This window comes from Osmia lignaria, chromosome 8 (genome assembly GCF_051020975.1).
Source record: "Osmia lignaria lignaria isolate PbOS001 chromosome 8, iyOsmLign1, whole genome shotgun sequence".
NCBI classification, from domain to species: Eukaryota; Metazoa; Arthropoda; class Insecta; order Hymenoptera; family Megachilidae; genus Osmia; species Osmia lignaria.
This window is the reverse complement of record NC_135039.1, coordinates 6,866,104-6,885,074: the sequence shown is the minus strand read 5'-3', so window position 1 is coordinate 6,885,074 and position 18,971 is coordinate 6,866,104. Positions and strand designations below refer to the sequence as shown.

The window sequence follows — 18,971 nt, the reverse complement described above, 5'->3', positions numbered from 1 at the left end:
CGCAGTGCGCCATCACCAGTCTCATCGCATCAAGGGTTGACCTACCCTTCCGGAAGCCAAACTGATTAGGTGCCATGTCATTTTCTTTTAGGGCCTGCAGTAGTTTCTCTTTCACCGCGTGTTCAATCTACCGGTCTTCCACGCCTCCGGCCAGTACCCTCGATTGTAGCAGATACTGTAGATGTGTGCTAACCATTTTGATGCTTTCAGGCCGATCTCTTTAGCCACTGCCGACGTGACGCCATCGGGTCCAGGAGCCTTCTTCGTTGACAATTTAGATGCGATCTTCTGCACCTCCTCCTGCGTGATGACCGTATTCCTAGGTAAGTACTCGTCTTCTTCTGTACAGTCCGTTTCATTTTTCGGGTCACTTAACATTTCAGGTTTTAATATGAAAAGTTTCGCTACTATATCGTCCACCTCATTCACACAGAGGACATCTGGCTTTGTAGTTCTATTTTTTAACGTCCTAGTGACCAGTTTATACGGTTTACCCCATATATCAGCGTCAATATCCTGCAATAGTCTGGCCCAGCTGTTTCTTTTGTTTATTTCTTTTCCTTATTTCTATATTCAGTTCTAGCTTACATCTTTTAAACTCTTTCCAAGACTTCTCCGTGGCATCGTGATCCGTCCTGGCCTTATCTCGCGTAAACCTTCGTCTTGCCTTATTCACTGCCATCCTCTTTGCTGCAATATCTGCATTCCATCACGGCACAGGTGTACGGTTACCTTGGTTGGGGCCTGAGTACCGTGTGTGCTTGTTGACCAGCTTATTTAAATCTTCCACGAATCTGTCGACCTCAGTAGTAGTATTTGCTCTATCTCTCTCGAGCGAACTCTAGTTTTTGTGCGTTTAGATTCTATTACTATGATTGAGCCACGATAGTTTCAAGGAGGGTTAAGAAATACTATTGAAAAGAAGAAAATAGAAACGACCTTTCCTCGTGTACCTCGCAAGAGAAATTCTCGGAACCTGTGGAGGCTTGACCAGATACACGAGGTCAGGGTAGAGCAGTTAAAGAAAGGAAAGCTAAAGAAGAAGTCGAAAATAGAGTAGTAATAAACTCAAAGTCTCCCTTGTACATCCTCACATAGAGAGGACTCTCGTAACCCGAAGGCTTGATGAGGATGCACAAGGTCGAGGAGGAATGAAAAAGGTTGGCGGAAAAGAAAAACATCCCCCTCACGCCCCTTACATTGAGAAATTCTCGTAACCCGAAGGGCTTGATAAGGGATGCAAGGCGGATAAATTTCAATTTTCCGCCGGTGTGTTATAAATTTTGACTTTATTAAACGACTGATTCCCTTTGACGGTTCTGGGGTAAGTGCCATGCCGTTCCTCATGGTCCTCTTACCAGAAGATGCAAGATCTTCCCCACTCCGTGGCCAGATCCTTCTAGAAAATCCTTATCTTTTTATCATCGGCCACAGTTATCATCGGCCACACGCGCGTTCCTTTGAGGATCGGCGATCGAACTCTCTATCGGCGTTCCATAAACAAAACGTCCGCGACTCTTAGAATTCGTCGCACCTCAAGTACCAACTACCGCCGGCCTAAGTCCGATGACAGACGTATGGCTCGGGGTATCGATAGCCTAAAGAATCCTGAGAAATCCTTGGAAAGCAGGTCAAAGCCCCAAATGCAATGACCCTGCCACGTGTCAACCCTTGAACACGTGCGTAACAATAGTAACAAAAATATTTTACTCAGCTAGAATCGCGTGTAAACCCATTGTGCGGTGGCATGAACTACGCGCAGGAAAAATATAATCGCTCAAAAAGTGCAATACAGTTGAAGTCTTTTTTTCCGGATTATACAGGGTGTCCCAGAACTGGGGTAGGCGCCGAAGAGGGATGATTAGTGAGGTCATTCTAAACAACTTTTTCCTTTGCCAAAATGTTGGTGAAGACATCGCTTTCGAATTATTAACAAAGAACACTGGCCAATCAGAGCGCGCCGATAGCGCGGGCCGCATCACGAGAATGTTAGGTATGCTCCGCGCGGTCGTGATCAAGTGCATCGGCACTACATCGGTATAATAAGATTCGTTAGGCAGAAGTTGCATTGGATAATGAATAAAAAAAAGAAAAGAATAATAGTATCGAATTATTGATTGCTCATGAACAACGAATAAAGTAATGAATTGTTGTTCATGTAGAATGAATAAATCGAATTGATCCAACACTTTTATTAGTTGTACGATAGGAATTTAAAAAAAAAATACTTTGTAACCATTTTTGAAACAAATATGAAAAAACGAATACACGATTTGGAAATAAAAAAAGTTTCCACATACTAAAAAATGGATTAAAATGGAGTAACTAATAAACGTGTTAAATTCGAAAACATTAAAAATGTAAATAAAAGTTACCCATTCGTCCGTAAATGACCAAGTTGCAATGAAGACGGTTTGCTGTCACTGGGTCATTGTGCCGATCCTGAATATTCGAGGAGGGAACATATTGCAAAGAATAGCTGATCTCTAGACGAGATCATTAAACTCACTCAACTGCACGGTCACTATCACTTTTCACAGAATTTCACTACATGGTCCGAAAGGGTCCAATTCTTTCAAGTAAATAAATATTTGCATTCACTGTCACGTTGCTATTATACTGGGCAGAAATGAAAAACGTAATATTACGCACTACGACGGAATGTTTTCACAACGTTACTGGTGTTCCTTTCCAACTTCAGATGAGACTGTTACATTGAGCGTCTGCGAGGTTTTTTTTCGCTCATTATACTTTTATACGTTCGGCTATATTCAAAGGGTTGATACGAGCCTCTCTCGCTTACTCTCGGTTACTTCCGATTGTAGAAAAAGACAAAGAGCGAAACAGACTTCGCAGATGCTAACTAGTAGTCCCATTTGAACTTGGAAAGGAAGACCAGTAACGTCGTGAAAACGTTAGGAAATAGTGCGGAATATTACGTTTTTCATTTGTGCGCAGTGCAATAGCAACGTGACAGTGAATAAAAATATTTATTTAGTTGAGAGAATCGGTCCCTTTCGCACTACGTAGTGAAATTCTGTGAAAAGTGATAGTGACCGTGTGGTTGAGTGAGTTCAATAATCCCGTCTGGAGGTCAGCTGTTCTTCCTAACATGTTCCCTCCTCGAATGTTCAGGATCGACACAATGATCCAGTGAAAAACCATTTTCATTGCAGCTGGATTATTTACAGATGAATTGGTAAGTTTCATTTACATTCAAACCTTTTTTTATTATTTGCAAATTTATTTTAATTTCCAAAACGTATATTCGTTTTTCTAATTTTTTTTCAAAAGTGACTACCAAGTATTTTTTTAAACTCCTATCGTACAACAAATAAAAGTGTTGAATCAATTCGATTTATTCATTCTACATGAACAACGATTCATTACTTTATTCATTGTTCATGAGCAACCAATAATTCGATACTATTATTCTTTTCATTTTTTTATTCATTATTCCACACAACTTTTGTCCTATTATACCGACGTGGTGCTGATGCACTTGATCATGACCACACTTTCGATGATCATGGCCAGTGTTTTTCGATAATAACTCGAAAACGAAGCCTTAAATAACATTTTGAAAAAGGAAAAAGTTGTTTAGAATGATGTCAGCAATCATCCCCCTTCGGCTCCTACCCCAGTTATGGGACACCCTGTATAAGCCAGATAAAGGGTCTAGCCGTATAAGCATAGTGAATCGGCCCCAGCAACAATTTCGGTTGATATTTATACCACATAATGCTTTTTGCCTAAACAACAATTGTGTGCAATTTCAACCCCCTACCCCCTCTGATAAGGAAGATATGAGGGTAAAACCCAAAACCTTTACCATTTTTTTTCTCGGAAACTATTTAAGATATTTGATCACATTAAAGTGCAAATAGTAGGTATTCATTAGCTGTATAACATATTTTTTTTCAAAATTTTTATTCGATGATTAAGGATTGAAAATTAATAAATAAATTTTTGGAAATGATTTTTATAAACAATCCCTTGGATGACACCCACCGAAAAAATTAAGAATAATCCTTTACTATTTCACTATTATCTGTAAAAATTTCAAGAAGGTCGGATTGGTACATTATAGTTAAAAAAAATAAAACCAATGCAACGCCATTTTATAAGGCAAAGCCGGCCTGAACGTTAGAGGCGCTTAACCTAACCGATCTACAGGGGAGTACGTAGCGCCGACCCGCCACGTTTCTCGTACCAGAAACAGCTCTCAGAAAAGTATGAGCTCTTCTTTCCCTAAACTGTGTGTTAGTTAACAGTCATTTATTTAAATAATATGTTAACAATTTAAATTTTTTTAATTAAGTTTTCTGGTCCTAACTTTTAACGTCCGTGTTTTCACGGTGTTTCTCGTTTTCGATAGCGTTCACCATTCACTGTAACAGCATCTCCTTGTTCATTTTCGAAAAAAAATGGTTCAATGATGCCTCTAGCCCATAATCCACTCCAAACAGTGATTTTTTTCGGATATAATGGTCGCTGTTGAATCACCTGCGGATTAGAATCATCCCAAATACGGCAATTTTGCTTGTTTAAAGCATGGTCCTGTGGCTTCAGTTCCTGAGTTAGTTGAATCTTATATGGGTGTAAACCAAGATCTTTACGCAAAATGCGCCATGTTGTTGTTAAAGAGAGACCCAACTCTTGTGAACGACGCGAAATCGATAAATTTTGATTTTCACGAACACCTGCACTTACAGCAGCAATATTCTCTTGACTTCTTGCATTCCTTTGGCGAATCGGTGTTGCAACATCAAATACAGAAAAATTCTCTTCGAATTTTTTAACCAAACGATGAATTGTGCTTTTGTTTGGCCGATTATGCACACCGTAAATACCGCGAAGTGCACGATACGTTGCTGTAACCGATTCCATATTTTGATAATAAATTTTTATGATTTGTAAACGTTGTTGAGGCGTGTAGCGCTCCATGATAATTTGGCATAACAAACAGAAAACAAATGACGTTCGAGGAATAAAAAAACATAATAAACATGGCCACCACAGACTGTCAATTTTTTGCGCTCAATTTGAAAGACCCTTTATCACGCGTTCAATATCCTTCACTTGTTAGACATATTTTATGTTATTTAACAAAAATTTGATTCAAAGCTGTTAATAACTATAAGATTTAATAATTAAGAAATGACAAGACATGTGTTATTATAATATATTTATTTATATTTATTATGATCTATACCAAATCATTCGTGAAAACAGTTTCGACAATTATGAAAATTTATTATGACATATTGCAAGAACGAAATAAAGTTTTGGATTACGAATATACACATCGAATTCAGTTAACTGGTTAATAATCGTATCTGGTACTGCTCTTCCATCATCGTGCGCAGCGGCCAAGATGGGTGTAATTTATTTCAATCGCAATTTTTTTGAACGGGGGCATGTAGGGACAACCAATTTTTTCTGATTCTGATAGAGGAAAGTTCACTCTTTCCTGCAGTAATAATTAAACCCGTGGCAAGTTGCGGCATTTTTTTAAATACAAACACAAAGTTAAGATTTTAGTTAAATGTACTTCGTTTCAATCAAATCCTATTATTTAAAAAGTTGTTAACATTTTAACTTACTTTATGCACTGAATAAAATCTATACTAATCTAGTAAACTTTATAATTCATTTGAATTTTATCTTTACGAGTAAAGTTCTTTAAAATCGTACATTGAAGTTACGGGTAATATCATCAGCGTTTCGTTCTGACTATTTTCTACTGACTTTGAGTGCAGACCACAGTAAAACGGAAGCAAATATGAAAAAACACTACGTTAAACTACAGTTTATTCTCTATCCATGTACGCAAATAGTTTTTCAATTTTCGAATTCACGAAAATCGACTTTTGATCGCCGAAAGCCGTTTTGTTCCACTGTGCGCCGTGGTAACGGTCAAGGAAGAAGCCTTCAACGCTACAGGTGGAAGCAGAGGGAAATGCTTGCGCTTGGTGGCGGCCATCTTTGATTTTTTGGAGGTTTTTGCGGACGCCGGCGCCATTACGCCAGCGGCCAGGGGAATAAAATTTACACGGTTTGACGTGCAATCGGCGATAATGGGTATGGTGTTACTTACCAAGACGATGTTTTCAAAGTTGAGGTGACGCCGCGCGGAAGTCTAAACAGTGTAGGGACTCTTGAACGGAGGTGATGGCGTCCTCCGAGGAAGACGTGCTGGAGGGCTTCGTTTCCGCGTTGAGCGGAATGGAGGCGAAGCGGAATCGACCTTTCCTCTTAAAGGAAGGGCGTCAGATCCTGAAGGGCACCTCCGAGGGCATCAGCCTCGAGAAGCGCACGACGGCTGCACGCAGGCACAGGAAAGCACAGAAGCACTAGACACGATTGCTAAAGAATTCGTAATAACACTCTGAACGGTCAGCCAGAGGCTGCCGTGGACACAAACGCGCACAAAGCGCGATAACACAGGAAAAGCGATCGACGCCTAAGAAGTTACAGTAGGACGCAGCGAGCTACAAGAACACGACCGTACTCGAGGACCTAGTCCGTAAATGACTTCGTTATAACACTCCGACCTGGAGAATCTTTCCTTAAGAAGGGGAAACATGCTGACAGAACGCATATGACCTGCTTCAAAACATCGTCCAAAAGGGTCTAGCCGGATAAGCAAAGCGAATCCTGCTTTTCTCTATCTTAAGAGGCCAAGGCAATTGGTTAAATATTGTATATTTCTTCAGCTACACTCCCAAATGCTTGAAAATTGTATTAGAAATCGTAATGGTAATAGGAAAAATACGCGTTTACACATTTCAATATTACCCTTCTTATGAAATTATGTTACATCCATATAAAAATGAATACATTTCATTAGTACGAAAACATTTTATTATACTTGCAATGGGTCACAAAAATATTTACTCACAGTATGTACACTATATACAGGGACACGAAAGTGCACTCAGCGTTGCTGGAGATTTACTTTCACACGCGTTGCGGTAAAAGAGAGTTTGAGCTCGAGATGTGTAAAACTACGTGTTGACGTAACACGTGGTACCACGTAATTGTATTAATTACGTGGACTTTAGAGCGTTAATGAACTCGCGAGTTAGCACTGGCCGTCGGCACTTGATACGCGGTCACGAGAACGAGATTTTTACAATGAGAATTCGTGAGATCGCAAGAAAATTTCAATACTGCGTTGTTATGCTGCGAGGAGAACAATAATGGCCGATCAACCGGCTTCTCCGCAGCACGAGCCGTTGGCTTCTTCTTGCTGACGTAAAGCGCGCTGATTGGTCGACCTAACCGGCATCCAATGTGTGGCTGCCGGTCGCGCTGCAAAGTGCTGTGCACGGTCCCCGCGGCGACGGTAAAATTAACGCATTTTTGAACACACCACACTATAAACGCAGCATTCATACAAGAACACACTTTTTTGCGGACGTTAACCGGAAAACATACTTCATTCACATTCATAAATACTTCTCTTGTATCAGAAAGTTTGGACGCAAACCACGCATACTGTAACTATTGGAAATAGGTGGTGAAACAAAAAAATAAAAATAGAAGAAAATACTTTAAATAAAACCTTTATTTAAGCACGTGGAAGGACACGTCCGTACAGCTCGAAAGAAACAGTCAGACTACAAACAGGTCAGTGACGAAGAATTCGTCACGTACCCATAGACTCTATCGGTCCTATTCGTTGTCTAAATAAGCCAAGAAGGGACACAGCTGCACCCTCTTGACTTGTGCCTCGAAAAAGAAACTTAATACGTACGTCGATGGTTTTTGTAAAAGAATGAAAAACTTTCTCTTCTTAAAAGAGAAAAACCAACAGTAACATATTTACAAATATTGGAGAAGATAGCTGATATACAATAGAATGAAATGTATTAAAAAGTTGGGACATCAAACTAAATACGGCCAAGTTCGTTAGCGTAGAAATAACGCTTGCAATACTGAAAAAAGCTTTTGTGAAAATTAGGTTAAAAGAACGCTATTTAATTTTTGAAGAGTTACATGGAGGGTTAAATTATTCAAACTTGGCCGTTACCTAACACCTTTTATGGCCATTGGTTTAAAAAGTTCTATTGGTCTGTGATACAGAGGTGAAGGAACGGGCCGATCCGAAAATTGTCGGTTTCTTGCCGTTCAAAGGATAGGTTCGGAGGCTACTTGAAACGTAAAAACAACATACCCAGGCGAAGGCCCGAAATGCTATGTCAAGTGGAAACATGACACTTTAGGCATGAGATAATATGATTTGGGATCGGATATATTAGTGAGATAATACTAATGCAACGACTGAACTTTGTTATTTTTCATTTCTTTCTTATAAAACTTTTACCAAGATATCTGTGACATTGTTCTGATTAAAATGATACCAAACACGATATGGTTTGGACCATTTTTTTATTTATAATAGTATTTGCTACAGTGTGATTCTCTCGCTACGCAAGACAAAAGCCGTGCCGCACAATGGAACTCCTGCTGTTTGGAAAATTGGAAATGATTTTTATTACATCTGCAAGCTAAAGGAGGAATCGGTTTATAACTTAGGAACATAAAATAGGGAAAAAATATATTATGTGAAGCGACGATTCACTTCATAACGAGTCAATGTATTTTTCTCAACAGTCACAACTCAAACACACTTTGAAACCCAATCCTCGCGGTCCGTATTTAGTGAACGAAACTTCTCCGTTGCAATCTTTACACTTTAAATATTTTGATAACATAGAGAAGACAAGAAAAAAACTTATAATACTGTAACTAGACGTTTGGTCGATGTGCACATCGAAAGTCGCATCTTTCGATTTTTCCAATTTTTCAGCCGACTTGTATGCTCACTTCCATGCTCATCGGTAAATCGATTGCCATGAAACTTTCGCTTTCTACCCGGTCTACCCGGACGTTTTCAACTATTTTTGGTAAATTTTTTTCTCCATAGTGAAAAATCACAGATGCACAGATGTTGGAGTGAAAACTGATGTTACTGTAGTTATGTTTCAAGGTCCCTCTTCAATTTTAAAATTTACCTACAATGGTGCAATTCTGAGAAAAAAAACAAGCAGCTGTTTCAATGAATAGAGGCAGGGAGAGTGAATTAGACAAAAAGCGTGACGGGCGAGCGCGCTCAGGTAGTAAAACTAGCAACGTACAGGTCACAAGATCGTTCTAAAATTTTAACACAATACTTTTAGATATACAGTGGGTACAAAAGGTCTGCGTACAAATACGCGCAATTTCAAAAAGAGTCTGAAAAATGTTTAAAAATAAAAAAATAGCTGTTTATTTATAATGAAATGCGTAGTACAAACTTTAATTTAAGCTTATGTTAAAGTACAACAAGTTAAATTATTATATACAAAAGTTATACAACTTAATAGCATATCGTGGCAAAAATTCACACCAAAAAAGTCTGCGTACAAAGATTCTCTTATATACTAATTTACTAATTTTTTAGTATCTTCTATTGTAATTTTATCCCATTCTTCTTGTAATATTCGTCGTAATGCTGCTTTAGATGTAATGATAGGTTTTCTAATAATTCCCAGAAATGTTCAATGGGATTTAAATCCAGCGATTGGGGCGGGCTGCGCAGTTGGAATTTTACATTGTATAACAACCATTCCTTCACTATATACGAAGATTGTTTATAGGATCGTTATCCTGTTGGAATGTAAAATCTCCCATTCCCAATTTTGTTGCACTCTGTTGCAAATTATTTTTAAAGATATTTAAATATTCATATTTGTCCATTGTTCCGTCGATGAAATATAAATTTCCTACGCCATTAGCTGCCATAAAACCACACACCATTACACTCCCACCTCCATTCTTGATAGTAGCGCAAGTATTTTTTGGATGGAATTCTTCATTTGGTTTCCTCCACATTTGGTTCTTCCATCGGACCCAAATAAATTAAATTTACTTTCATCGCTGAATATTACCGTGTCCCAGAATTCCTGCGGTTTATTAATATATTGTTCCGCAAATGTGAACCGTTTTTTTTTTATTAACTGCGGTATGTTGATTCCCGTTGAATATTGTTTACTTGCAATTATCAAATGGGTCATTTATCATAGGTTGCCGACGCCCGAGTTAGGATCTTCCTAGTAGAGGTCAAGTTTTTAATTTTGCGCCGCCTCCGAGAACTTTGAAATGTATTTGGTATCCTATTTAACGATTAAGTAGATATTATTAATAGCTATGGAATATTGGTATAAATGAAATAGAAATTATTTGACACTTTTTAGTGCATTTCGAAGTCGGATTTGTTTTTTGTTAAAAATTATTTTATTTGATTAATATTGTTGCGACGGTGAGAAGTTTCCGCTCTTTCGATGCATCGACTGCTTCTTGATGTATCGAAAGAGCCATCGACTGCTCCGTCCGAAGCTGTCAACGAATCACGATGTGAAGCTATTCCAAGTTTCGAGCGGAAACACGTCACCGGATGCTTGAGGTCTCTTAGACAACCGCGCGGCTTTTGATAATCAGAATGTTTCGGGAACCCGACCTGTACGGATCTATTGCTTAAGAACTCCTTTGTAATCGAAATATAGACAGTCTAGTTTGCTTCGTCTCTATTTATTTTACGATGGAAAGTGTTAGCTCCACTCCCCGGCGCAACAATATGATTCGAACGACGTACAGTGGGGTATTTGGCCCGAAAAGCCGGACACGACTATTTTAAAATTACCTCAATCTTTAAACTTCTATAACTTCATCAATATTTATCAAAAATTGATGAAACAACTACCATTTTAAAGCGTAAATCTTCTAGTTTCTGATGCTGTTGGTGATTTTTATAAAAATTGTTGCTAAAGCGGCAATAAATATATAAAATTTGATTTACAATATATGAATAATGTATAGGTTAAAAATATTTTTTATATACCATTACAATACTCACAATTAATTTTCGTTAAAAATTCTTGGCGATAATTTTCGTTAAGTGGCATTTTCCTATCACTCTTGGTCGTAATCCTCATCTTCGATTTTGTCATCTTCTTCAGTTTCATTTCCTTCTTCGTTTTCGTCTTCACTTTCGTCTCCCTCTTCATTTATGGTAACATCAGGGGGAAGAAGTAAATTTATTGTTTCTTTTAGAAATGGCTGTGTTCTTTTTTTGGGGGGGGGGGTTCGTATGATTGTTAAATATGGATCGGAAATGAGCAAAAGTCTATTAATCACATCTTCGTTACATGCTTCTCTAGAAAATTTTCTCTATATATACGGAAATGTTTATTTCTGGCTTCAGCTGCTTCTTCGGAGAGTTGTCCGATCGGCAACATAGCATTCTCAATAATGACCGGACCGTGTATTAAAATTTTGTGTGTAGTGGGAGTCATTGAGTGCCATGGATATAATCGAATGTACAGTTTTGCTCTGTCCATGGCATATGCTTCAAATTTTTCTATATTAACCCTTTCGCTGCGGAGTGCTAAAAAATGAATTGCTCTCTGGGAGCGAGCGGACAGTGGAAGATCGACTGCGCGAACGCCGCAATACGCGAGTCGATCCTAACACGGTGTGCGGGACTGATTTCGCTGGTCTTTTCGTTGAGGCTGCTGGCCGGCACGCCAGCCAAACAATAATATTAGTAATAACAACAATTTTAGTAATTTTTAATAACTTTTAATAATCTTAAATAATCTTTAATAATCCTTTTTTGTATGATACAATTCAAAACAAGGTGCAATACATAATCCAACATTGCATTCTTTACATTCGAATCGTGTTTCGCTTCGCTTTTTGTGTTTGCTGCAAACTACACATTTCCGCCTACCGTTCTGCCGCATTCCCGTTGGGTTGATATATTTTGATGGGAAATGTCTCGAAACCAGTCGTAAAACATTATCTTTGGATGCAGTTTGGCCTCCAGATTTATTATTGCATATATTTATATTTTGATATTTCAGCAGAATTTCAGCAGAATTTCTCGAATGAGACATAAATGAAATTTTGCAAACGTTATATTCTTCTTAGACGTAATTTTGTACAGTATGTAAGTATTATAAATTGAAAGGTCCAGCATGTGGAAAAAAAATTTCTTATACCACTTAAGAGTTTTTCGGACAGTATTTATGGCATTCAAAACCATATCGGTTTTATCAACTGCTCCCATAGTGCGATTATAGTCTACTACAATAGTTGGTTTTAATATTGGTTCTCTTGTGTTAGCTTTATTTTTTTTTGTTTCTGTGTACTCAGCAGAATGATAGCTGGACAACATTAACACTTCTCTTTTGTCCATCCATTTTAGTGCTAATAGCGTATCCGTCGACTGAAACGCAATTTCACCTTTGCATAACTTATTAGGTATATTAGGCATTCCACGTCTGGTTTTCTTTACTGTTCCAAATGCATTTGTCTTCTTATGATGTAGGAGGGAAAATAATGCCGGGCTTGTGTACCAGTTGTCGGTTACCAAAACATGACCTTTATTTAAATATCGTTCCATCAGTGTCATGACAATATTGCCTGATTTGCCTATTTCTGTTGAATAATTATTATTTATTTCCGTGCATTTTCCACAATAGACGATAAAATCTTGAATATATCCGGTATGACAGTCACAGATAACATACGACTTGATTCCAAATCTACTTCGTTTTGAAGGTATATATTGTTTGAAGAAACATCGTCCTTTGAAAAGCAGTAAGCTTTCGTCAATGCATAAATGCTTGTTTGGGTAAAATGCTCTTGAAAAAGAATTTCGCAGTCTATCGATAATGCTCCGTATCTTTATTAATGCATCTTGATTTGTTGTTTCATTATTGTGAAAATGTAGCATTTGTAATAGTGATACATATCTGTCTCTAGTCATTATTTTTGGAAAACATTCCGTTCGTATTAATTCGTCGGTTGACCAATATTCGTCTATTGACAATTTCTTTGTTCTCGACATTAACATCGACACAGCAAAAAATCGATACATTTCGGTCACTGTTGTATTTTTCCAAGATATTAATCGTGAATGTCTACTGTCTATGTTTTGAGCCGTATAATAATTATTGCTTTCTCTCACAATATGTTCGAGCATATCTTCGGAAAAGAAAAGTTGAAATATTTCTAATATTGTCGACTTATTATTAATATTTGCTTTAATCCCAGGTAAATTTTCATCAAAATCAAAAACTTTTGGTACCAAATTTTGTGTGCTCCAAAGAAGTTGCCGTGGATCGATGTGTGGTAATTCGTCAAAGTTTTCGAACATAGATTCTGACAATAAGCGTCTCTTGTAGGATGTATTTTGAACTTTGCCTTTATACCCAATCTCTCCATACATTTCAGAAAGGTCCGAATCCGATAACACTTCTACATCATTGCAGGTCATATTCGTCCAGTTCTCCATGATCGGGGTACAATTTATGGATAATTTTATTCGACTGCGTAAAAAAATCACGACACAAGAAATGTAAGCTTCTAGTACGATGAAAACAAACGACTTAATGAGCATTATTAAACAATTGCTGAAAACGAATGACGCGCGCCTTAAGGCGCTCATCGCTCCGAGAGAACGCATCCAGCGGAGCGCTTAAAGGCGCCGATCGCTCGGAGAGAACACTTCTCGCGGAGCGCTTAAAGGCGCTGTTCGTTCGGAGGAAGCAACTCTGGTTGAGCGCCTAAAGGCGCTGTTCGTAGCGAAAGGGTTAATCTTCTGATTGCTTGATATTACTTGCAATATTATTTTAAATTGATATACTAATGTAACATCAATCCCCGTTATTTCAGCTGACAATTCGTGATTTGCGAAGAATCTGCGGCTAGTGTTTCCGTCATTCGAATTCCCAAAACCAGGTTTTGGTCTGTCTATTATTATTCCCATTTTAGATTTGAATTCTTCCTGAATGTATCTTTTTCTTTGTTCCGCTGCATACTTTTCATCTTTACTTTTTATTTGCCACTTTTTGATTGTTAATTTGTAAGATATGTGTAAAAGGTTCTCAAAAAGTCTGATGTTTGCATGTAAAATAGATAAACCAAATTGCAGTGAGTTTGGGTTTACTATTGGTTTTTTTCTTAAATTATTGAAGTCTTTTGAAGTTATACCACATATAAAACACTTCATTCTGGAGTTTATGCTCATAGCAGCATTACATGCTTTGCCGTCGATCATCGTAAATAATAAAACATGTTTTATCGAAATATTTGTGTTTCCTTCGATTTCTGTTTCTTTTAATTCATTTCTTTTGGTCTTCATACAATCTATTTCTTCGTTGGTTACGTCTACGGATTCCTTTATAAATCTGATTCGTATCGGTTGGCAATATCTGGGGGAGGATGGTGTCGGATTTTGCCAAATTACTTTTTTAGTTGTAGAAGAAATTAATTGTAACGGTACAAATGAACTTTGGAATATATGAGAGTCGGAACCAGTACTTATTAAAAATCTTTGTTTGTACTGCGTTTGTTGTGACCCATCGCATCCCCATTTACTTATTAATTGTAATTAACTGGTATCGCTATCACTTAAATTATTCACTACTTCTCTTAAATATAATAAAAGACGAGTTACCGTGTGATTCAACACATCTTGCAGATTTACTTCAACATGATTTTCTGTTACAATATATGCTTCACGAACAGGATAACAGTTCTTCTTAGCTTTCTGAAGTAAACTGTAACAGGGAAATAATTTTTTATCACTCATTCTAATTATATTGTATTGTTCTCTCGATAGTCTTGCTTTAACAAATAAAGACAGAGCTTGCATATTTGATTGATGGGAGCAGTTGATGGTTTAGGATATTCCTGGATAATCTTCACTTTGTCAGGTAACGGTGATGTTCCAAAAGCGTTCACTTTGTAACCTAAATAAGCAACTTCAGTTTTTTCAAAAAAACTTTTTGCAACATTAATGGTTTTGCCAAAATCTTTCAAACGTTGAAGAACATCTTCGAATCTTGTTTCGTGTTCTTCCCAATTCCTAGAAGCAATCAGAATGTCGTTTAAATAGCAATGAACGAAATCTAATCCTCAAAGAGCATAATCCATGAATCTTTGAAAGGTTTGAGCCGCATCGTGGAAACGCTTGGCAGATTTCACTGTCTAGTAATTGCGACAATACGTGTTTATTACCCCAGTCGGCCGTTGTCTCGAACGTTCTTGAACATCGGCCAACGTTTTCAAATTCCCAGTGGTTGTCACGCAAACTTCACTTTTCATACTTATTCAAACCATTTCATATCATTCAAATCAAATCGCTTTCATATTTTATTGCATTCATTATTTGGTGGAAGGACCGACTGACGCATGCTTTACAGGTAGGAGAGGTATTTCGCTTGCGAAGTAGAACAAAAATCGTATTTTCTCTGTACTACGCGGTTAAGCTGGGAAACTTCCAAGTGCGTCGCACTGCTTAACCGCGCAGCGAAGGATGTTTACGATACCTCTCCTTTAACGGTCTCGAATTTCTGTGTCGTTCTAATACGTAGTTTCGACGAGGCAATCGTCCTAAGGAAGGTTGACTTTTTATTATTTGAAAAGAACTAATTATAGCCTCCTTTGTGTGCCTCGCCTGGGATTGTCCCCAAGTGCTACGCACTGACGAGTTACACAAATTCGTTATATTAACGATTAAATTATTCAGAAGAAAATGGAAATAGATAGAATTGTTATTTTAGCCACGGTCGAATTCTTGCAAATAATCGTATATTTGTACCATATCATCATCGGTTATCAGTTATCGTACGTCATATATTTCTGTCCACCATTTATATGATCGCGAGGTAAGAAGCAAGCTGTAGAGGGGAATCACACGCATTATTAAAAATCTCCCTAGACCTAGTGAGTTGCGCGGGTTAAGTATGGTCTCTCGTGAATTGCAGTATACATGTACAATATCAATCATAGTGTCCTTTTGTCTAGTGAAAAAGCACTAAAGGGGAAGGTGCCCCTACCACCGGGTCACGCGCGAGCGCGCAGCCATTATGCCGCGTTCGCATGAGAAATACAGTAAAACCTGGATAAATTCAACCAAGATTGGGACCCAGTGGTTGCGTTTATCTAAGCGCGGTATCGAATCTCGGGTTACAGGCGACGACCAGCCAAGCGTGAACGTAGAAAGGGACAGACAGTGGTGGAAAGAGAGAGGTCCGATAATCAAAGGAAAGAGCCGAAACGTATCGGTGTGACTAATACTAATTGAATCAAAAAACTTTTTTATTTTTCACTTTTTTTTAGTGAAACTTTTATTAGCGCATTGGTGAGATGGTAAAACTTCGTCTTGGGGGACCAAAAATTAAGGGGTCCTTTTTTTTTTTTTTTTTTGACCTGAAATTTTAGAAAATACAAGTTAAATGTCCAGGAAACCAATAGTTTAAGAAATACAAGTGTTTAAAAATGTACGTATTTAGTGACATTTCAGAGGTTAGAGTGACGCCATATTGTTTCTACCCATCATCTGATTGGTTCGTTTAAGTGACTAACAAGGAGACCTCACAGCTGTTGGGTCATCGATTTTGATATAGCTTTTTCTGGTGAATCTTGATGAAAAATAAGTTGACCCATGTTTGGCCGTTTTTGTCAATACTCAATATTTAAAGAGATATTTAATATTTTAATTCTCTGATTTCCTTAAATATTAAATTAGTACAGTGGTTTTCAGCAGGTGTGTTAGGGAAACGGGTAAAGTAGTAGGTTCGTTGAACTACGCCAGCTCGAGTTCAAATCCCGTCAGGGGCTAGTTCATTTTTCTCTCTATTTTTTCGGATTTTTTTTTGTTCTTTTTTGCTTTTTCTTTTTTTTAATTTATTATAATTGCGTTATATGTATTGTATTATTTACAATGTATGGGATGATACATATCGTAGAAACACGGAAAACATAAATGTTTACGACAATATGAACATTTAATAAAAGCTGATGCATTGCAAGAGCACTTTGATTTTCTTACACTATCCGGAAAACATACTTGGTTAACATTCAAAAGAACCGATCTGTCGGATATTAATTTGGTCATATACCAAGAGTACCTGATCATATCTTTAAAAATCGGTGCGCATAATTGGTGATGAATTAAGGAATGTATTTTTATTGCATCCTCCCTGGTTGATAATTCGCGGCCGGTTTGTAAAATTTCAATTGAATTTTGTAATCTATTTATAAAATTCTTTACTTGTTTATGTAATCATGTTTTTCTTTAATTCCACCTCCTCCTTCAATTCCCAACAATGTATAACGAACAAAACACTAATAAACCTCTCCTTTTAGAATTAGATTATCAGCTCTCCTGCTTCGCAGTCAGTCTTCAAAAAAAACAGCGTGCAGTAACTTTTAATTTCACAGTATTCCGTATTGCTTGAATAGTTTTTCGTGTTTCTACGATATGTATCATCCCATACATTGTAAATAATACAATATATATAACGCAATTATAATAAATTAAAAAAAAGAAAAAGCAAAAAAGAACAAAAAAAAATCAGAAAAAATGGAGAGAAAAATGAACTAGCCCCTGACGGGATTTGAACTCGAGCTGGCGTAGTTCAACGAACCTACTACTTTACCCGTTTCCCTAACACAGCTGCTGAAAACCATTGTACTAATTTAATATTTAAGGAAATCAGAGAATTAAAATATTAAATATCTCTTTAAATAGTGAGTATTGACAAAAACGGCCAAACATGGGTCAACTTATTTTTCATCAAGATTCACCAGAAAAAGCTATATCAAAAACGATGACCCAACAGCTGTGAGGTCTTCTTGTAAGTTCAAGTTACCTTATTCGAAAACGTACCGCTCCTTGATTGCTGCGATCAAGGAATCCATAAGATGAATTGTGTGAGTTTTGCAGAATTTCCTCCACAAATACTCACACAGGCGATCGGCAAAGTCTTCGTCGTGGAAGCGGCCTCTTCCGCGCATCCAATCCTTTGCCGGTCGTCAGTTCGCTTCGATTTGTTGCGTATGAGTTCCATCAGGCGCTGTAATTAAAAGATACACAAAACATTTATTTAATATTAAAACATTGGTGACCGGCCGCCTCACGGCGGCCGGAAATTTTAATGTGGCCTAACCAAACTGAAATAATTACCAACAAATTCGACGCTAAGATTCACCATCTTATGGATGAATCTTTCAGCAGCGAGACCCATGTAACTCCTTAATGAGTCCGTATGGATCTCACTGCCTGCAGCAACGTTTTCTTTAATTAGGGGTATCAAGGTTGCCGCTTCCCGGTCTTGAACGACAACCATTCTACAATCGTTGGTCGATGTGTCGACCATGCCAAGTACCCAGTGGCCGTCGATGATACGGCCACGGTTGTACTTTCTTTTTCCAAATTTGGCCTCATCGATCTGAAATAATATTTAAAGTGTAGTAGTAGAAAACAGGAATAATAACAAAATTAATTAAAAACAGTATAAAAATTACCTGTACAACGATTGCAGAACCTCCTTCATCGATCGCGCCTAATTTCGGCTTGCCCGCTTGCATTTTGCAAACGTGGTCCACTATCATCTCCCGACAGTAGCGGAACCACGCTGCAATCGTGTCCGTTGTCAGTACTTCCTCATCTTCTCCTACGTCGGATACCTCCGTTGCGGTAACCTCGTAGGAGAAGTCGGAAGTAAAGCAATACATAAGCCTTAAAAAAATATATATATATATAAGAAACGATTATAAATTTAATTGAAATTAATAATTAAATGATTTCAAATGAAAATTTACTTTATTGCCTTATGTAACGGCAGACGGACATCCTGAAAGAAGGAATCGACTGTGGCCGCGTACTGTTTGCAGTTACCGCGGCCAGCAGGGCGTCGGAAACGGCCAAGACCGTGTTCCCCGCCTGCGTAAAGCCGAGTATCCACCTGTATCAAACGCCCGTATCGTATCACCGTTCCGAACCCTTTTGAATAGGCAGACGTTGCCTCGTTGCATGCCACGGCGTACTACGGCTCGGACAATATTTCTTCGTTTCTTGAAAGAAACTCCTATAGGCGAGAAGTTTCGATTTCCTGCATGCTGTTTCT

General features: G+C 37.9%; 2 protein-coding genes across 10 annotated transcripts in view; one reads left to right on the top strand and one right to left on the bottom strand.

Moving 5' to 3' along the window:
* Positions 1-18,971, top strand: part of LOC117611102 (uncharacterized) — a 144,429-nt gene that overhangs the window by 59,775 nt on the left and 65,683 nt on the right. For 8 of the 9 annotated variants that reach the window (XR_013062610.1, XR_013062609.1, XR_013062606.1 and 5 more), the window contains one exon: positions 211-323. Coding sequence is in view for 1 of the 9 variants with exons in the window: in XM_076689713.1 (XP_076545828.1) it covers positions 211-224 (14 nt within the window). In the remaining 8 variants the exon portion in view is untranslated. Of the gene's footprint in view, positions 1-210; positions 10,294-18,971 lie in introns of those variants that run through there. The other variant, XM_076689713.1, reaches the window with a different exon arrangement.
* Positions 17,878-18,581, bottom strand: LOC143305603 (uncharacterized). Its single transcript, XM_076689789.1, has 3 exons — positions 18,370-18,581; positions 18,029-18,293; positions 17,878-17,918 (listed from the first exon to the last, which is right to left on the bottom strand). The coding sequence occupies exons 1-3, from the start codon at positions 18,577-18,579 to the stop codon at positions 17,878-17,880; spliced, it is 516 nt and encodes a 171-aa protein (XP_076545904.1). The 5' UTR covers positions 18,580-18,581.

Coding starts and splice junctions, on each gene's coding strand:
- LOC143305603 (XM_076689789.1), bottom strand. CDS start 18,579: ATGTATTGCTTTACTTCCGACTTCTCCTACGAGGTTACCGCAACGGAG. Junction 18,294..18,369: donor GTTCTGCAATCGTTGTACAG/GTAATTTTTATA, acceptor ATATTATTTCAG/ATCGATGAGGCCAAATTTGG. Junction 17,919..18,028: donor TCTTAGCGTCGAATTTGTTG/GTAATTATTTCA, acceptor TTTTAATTACAG/CGCCTGATGGAACTCATACG.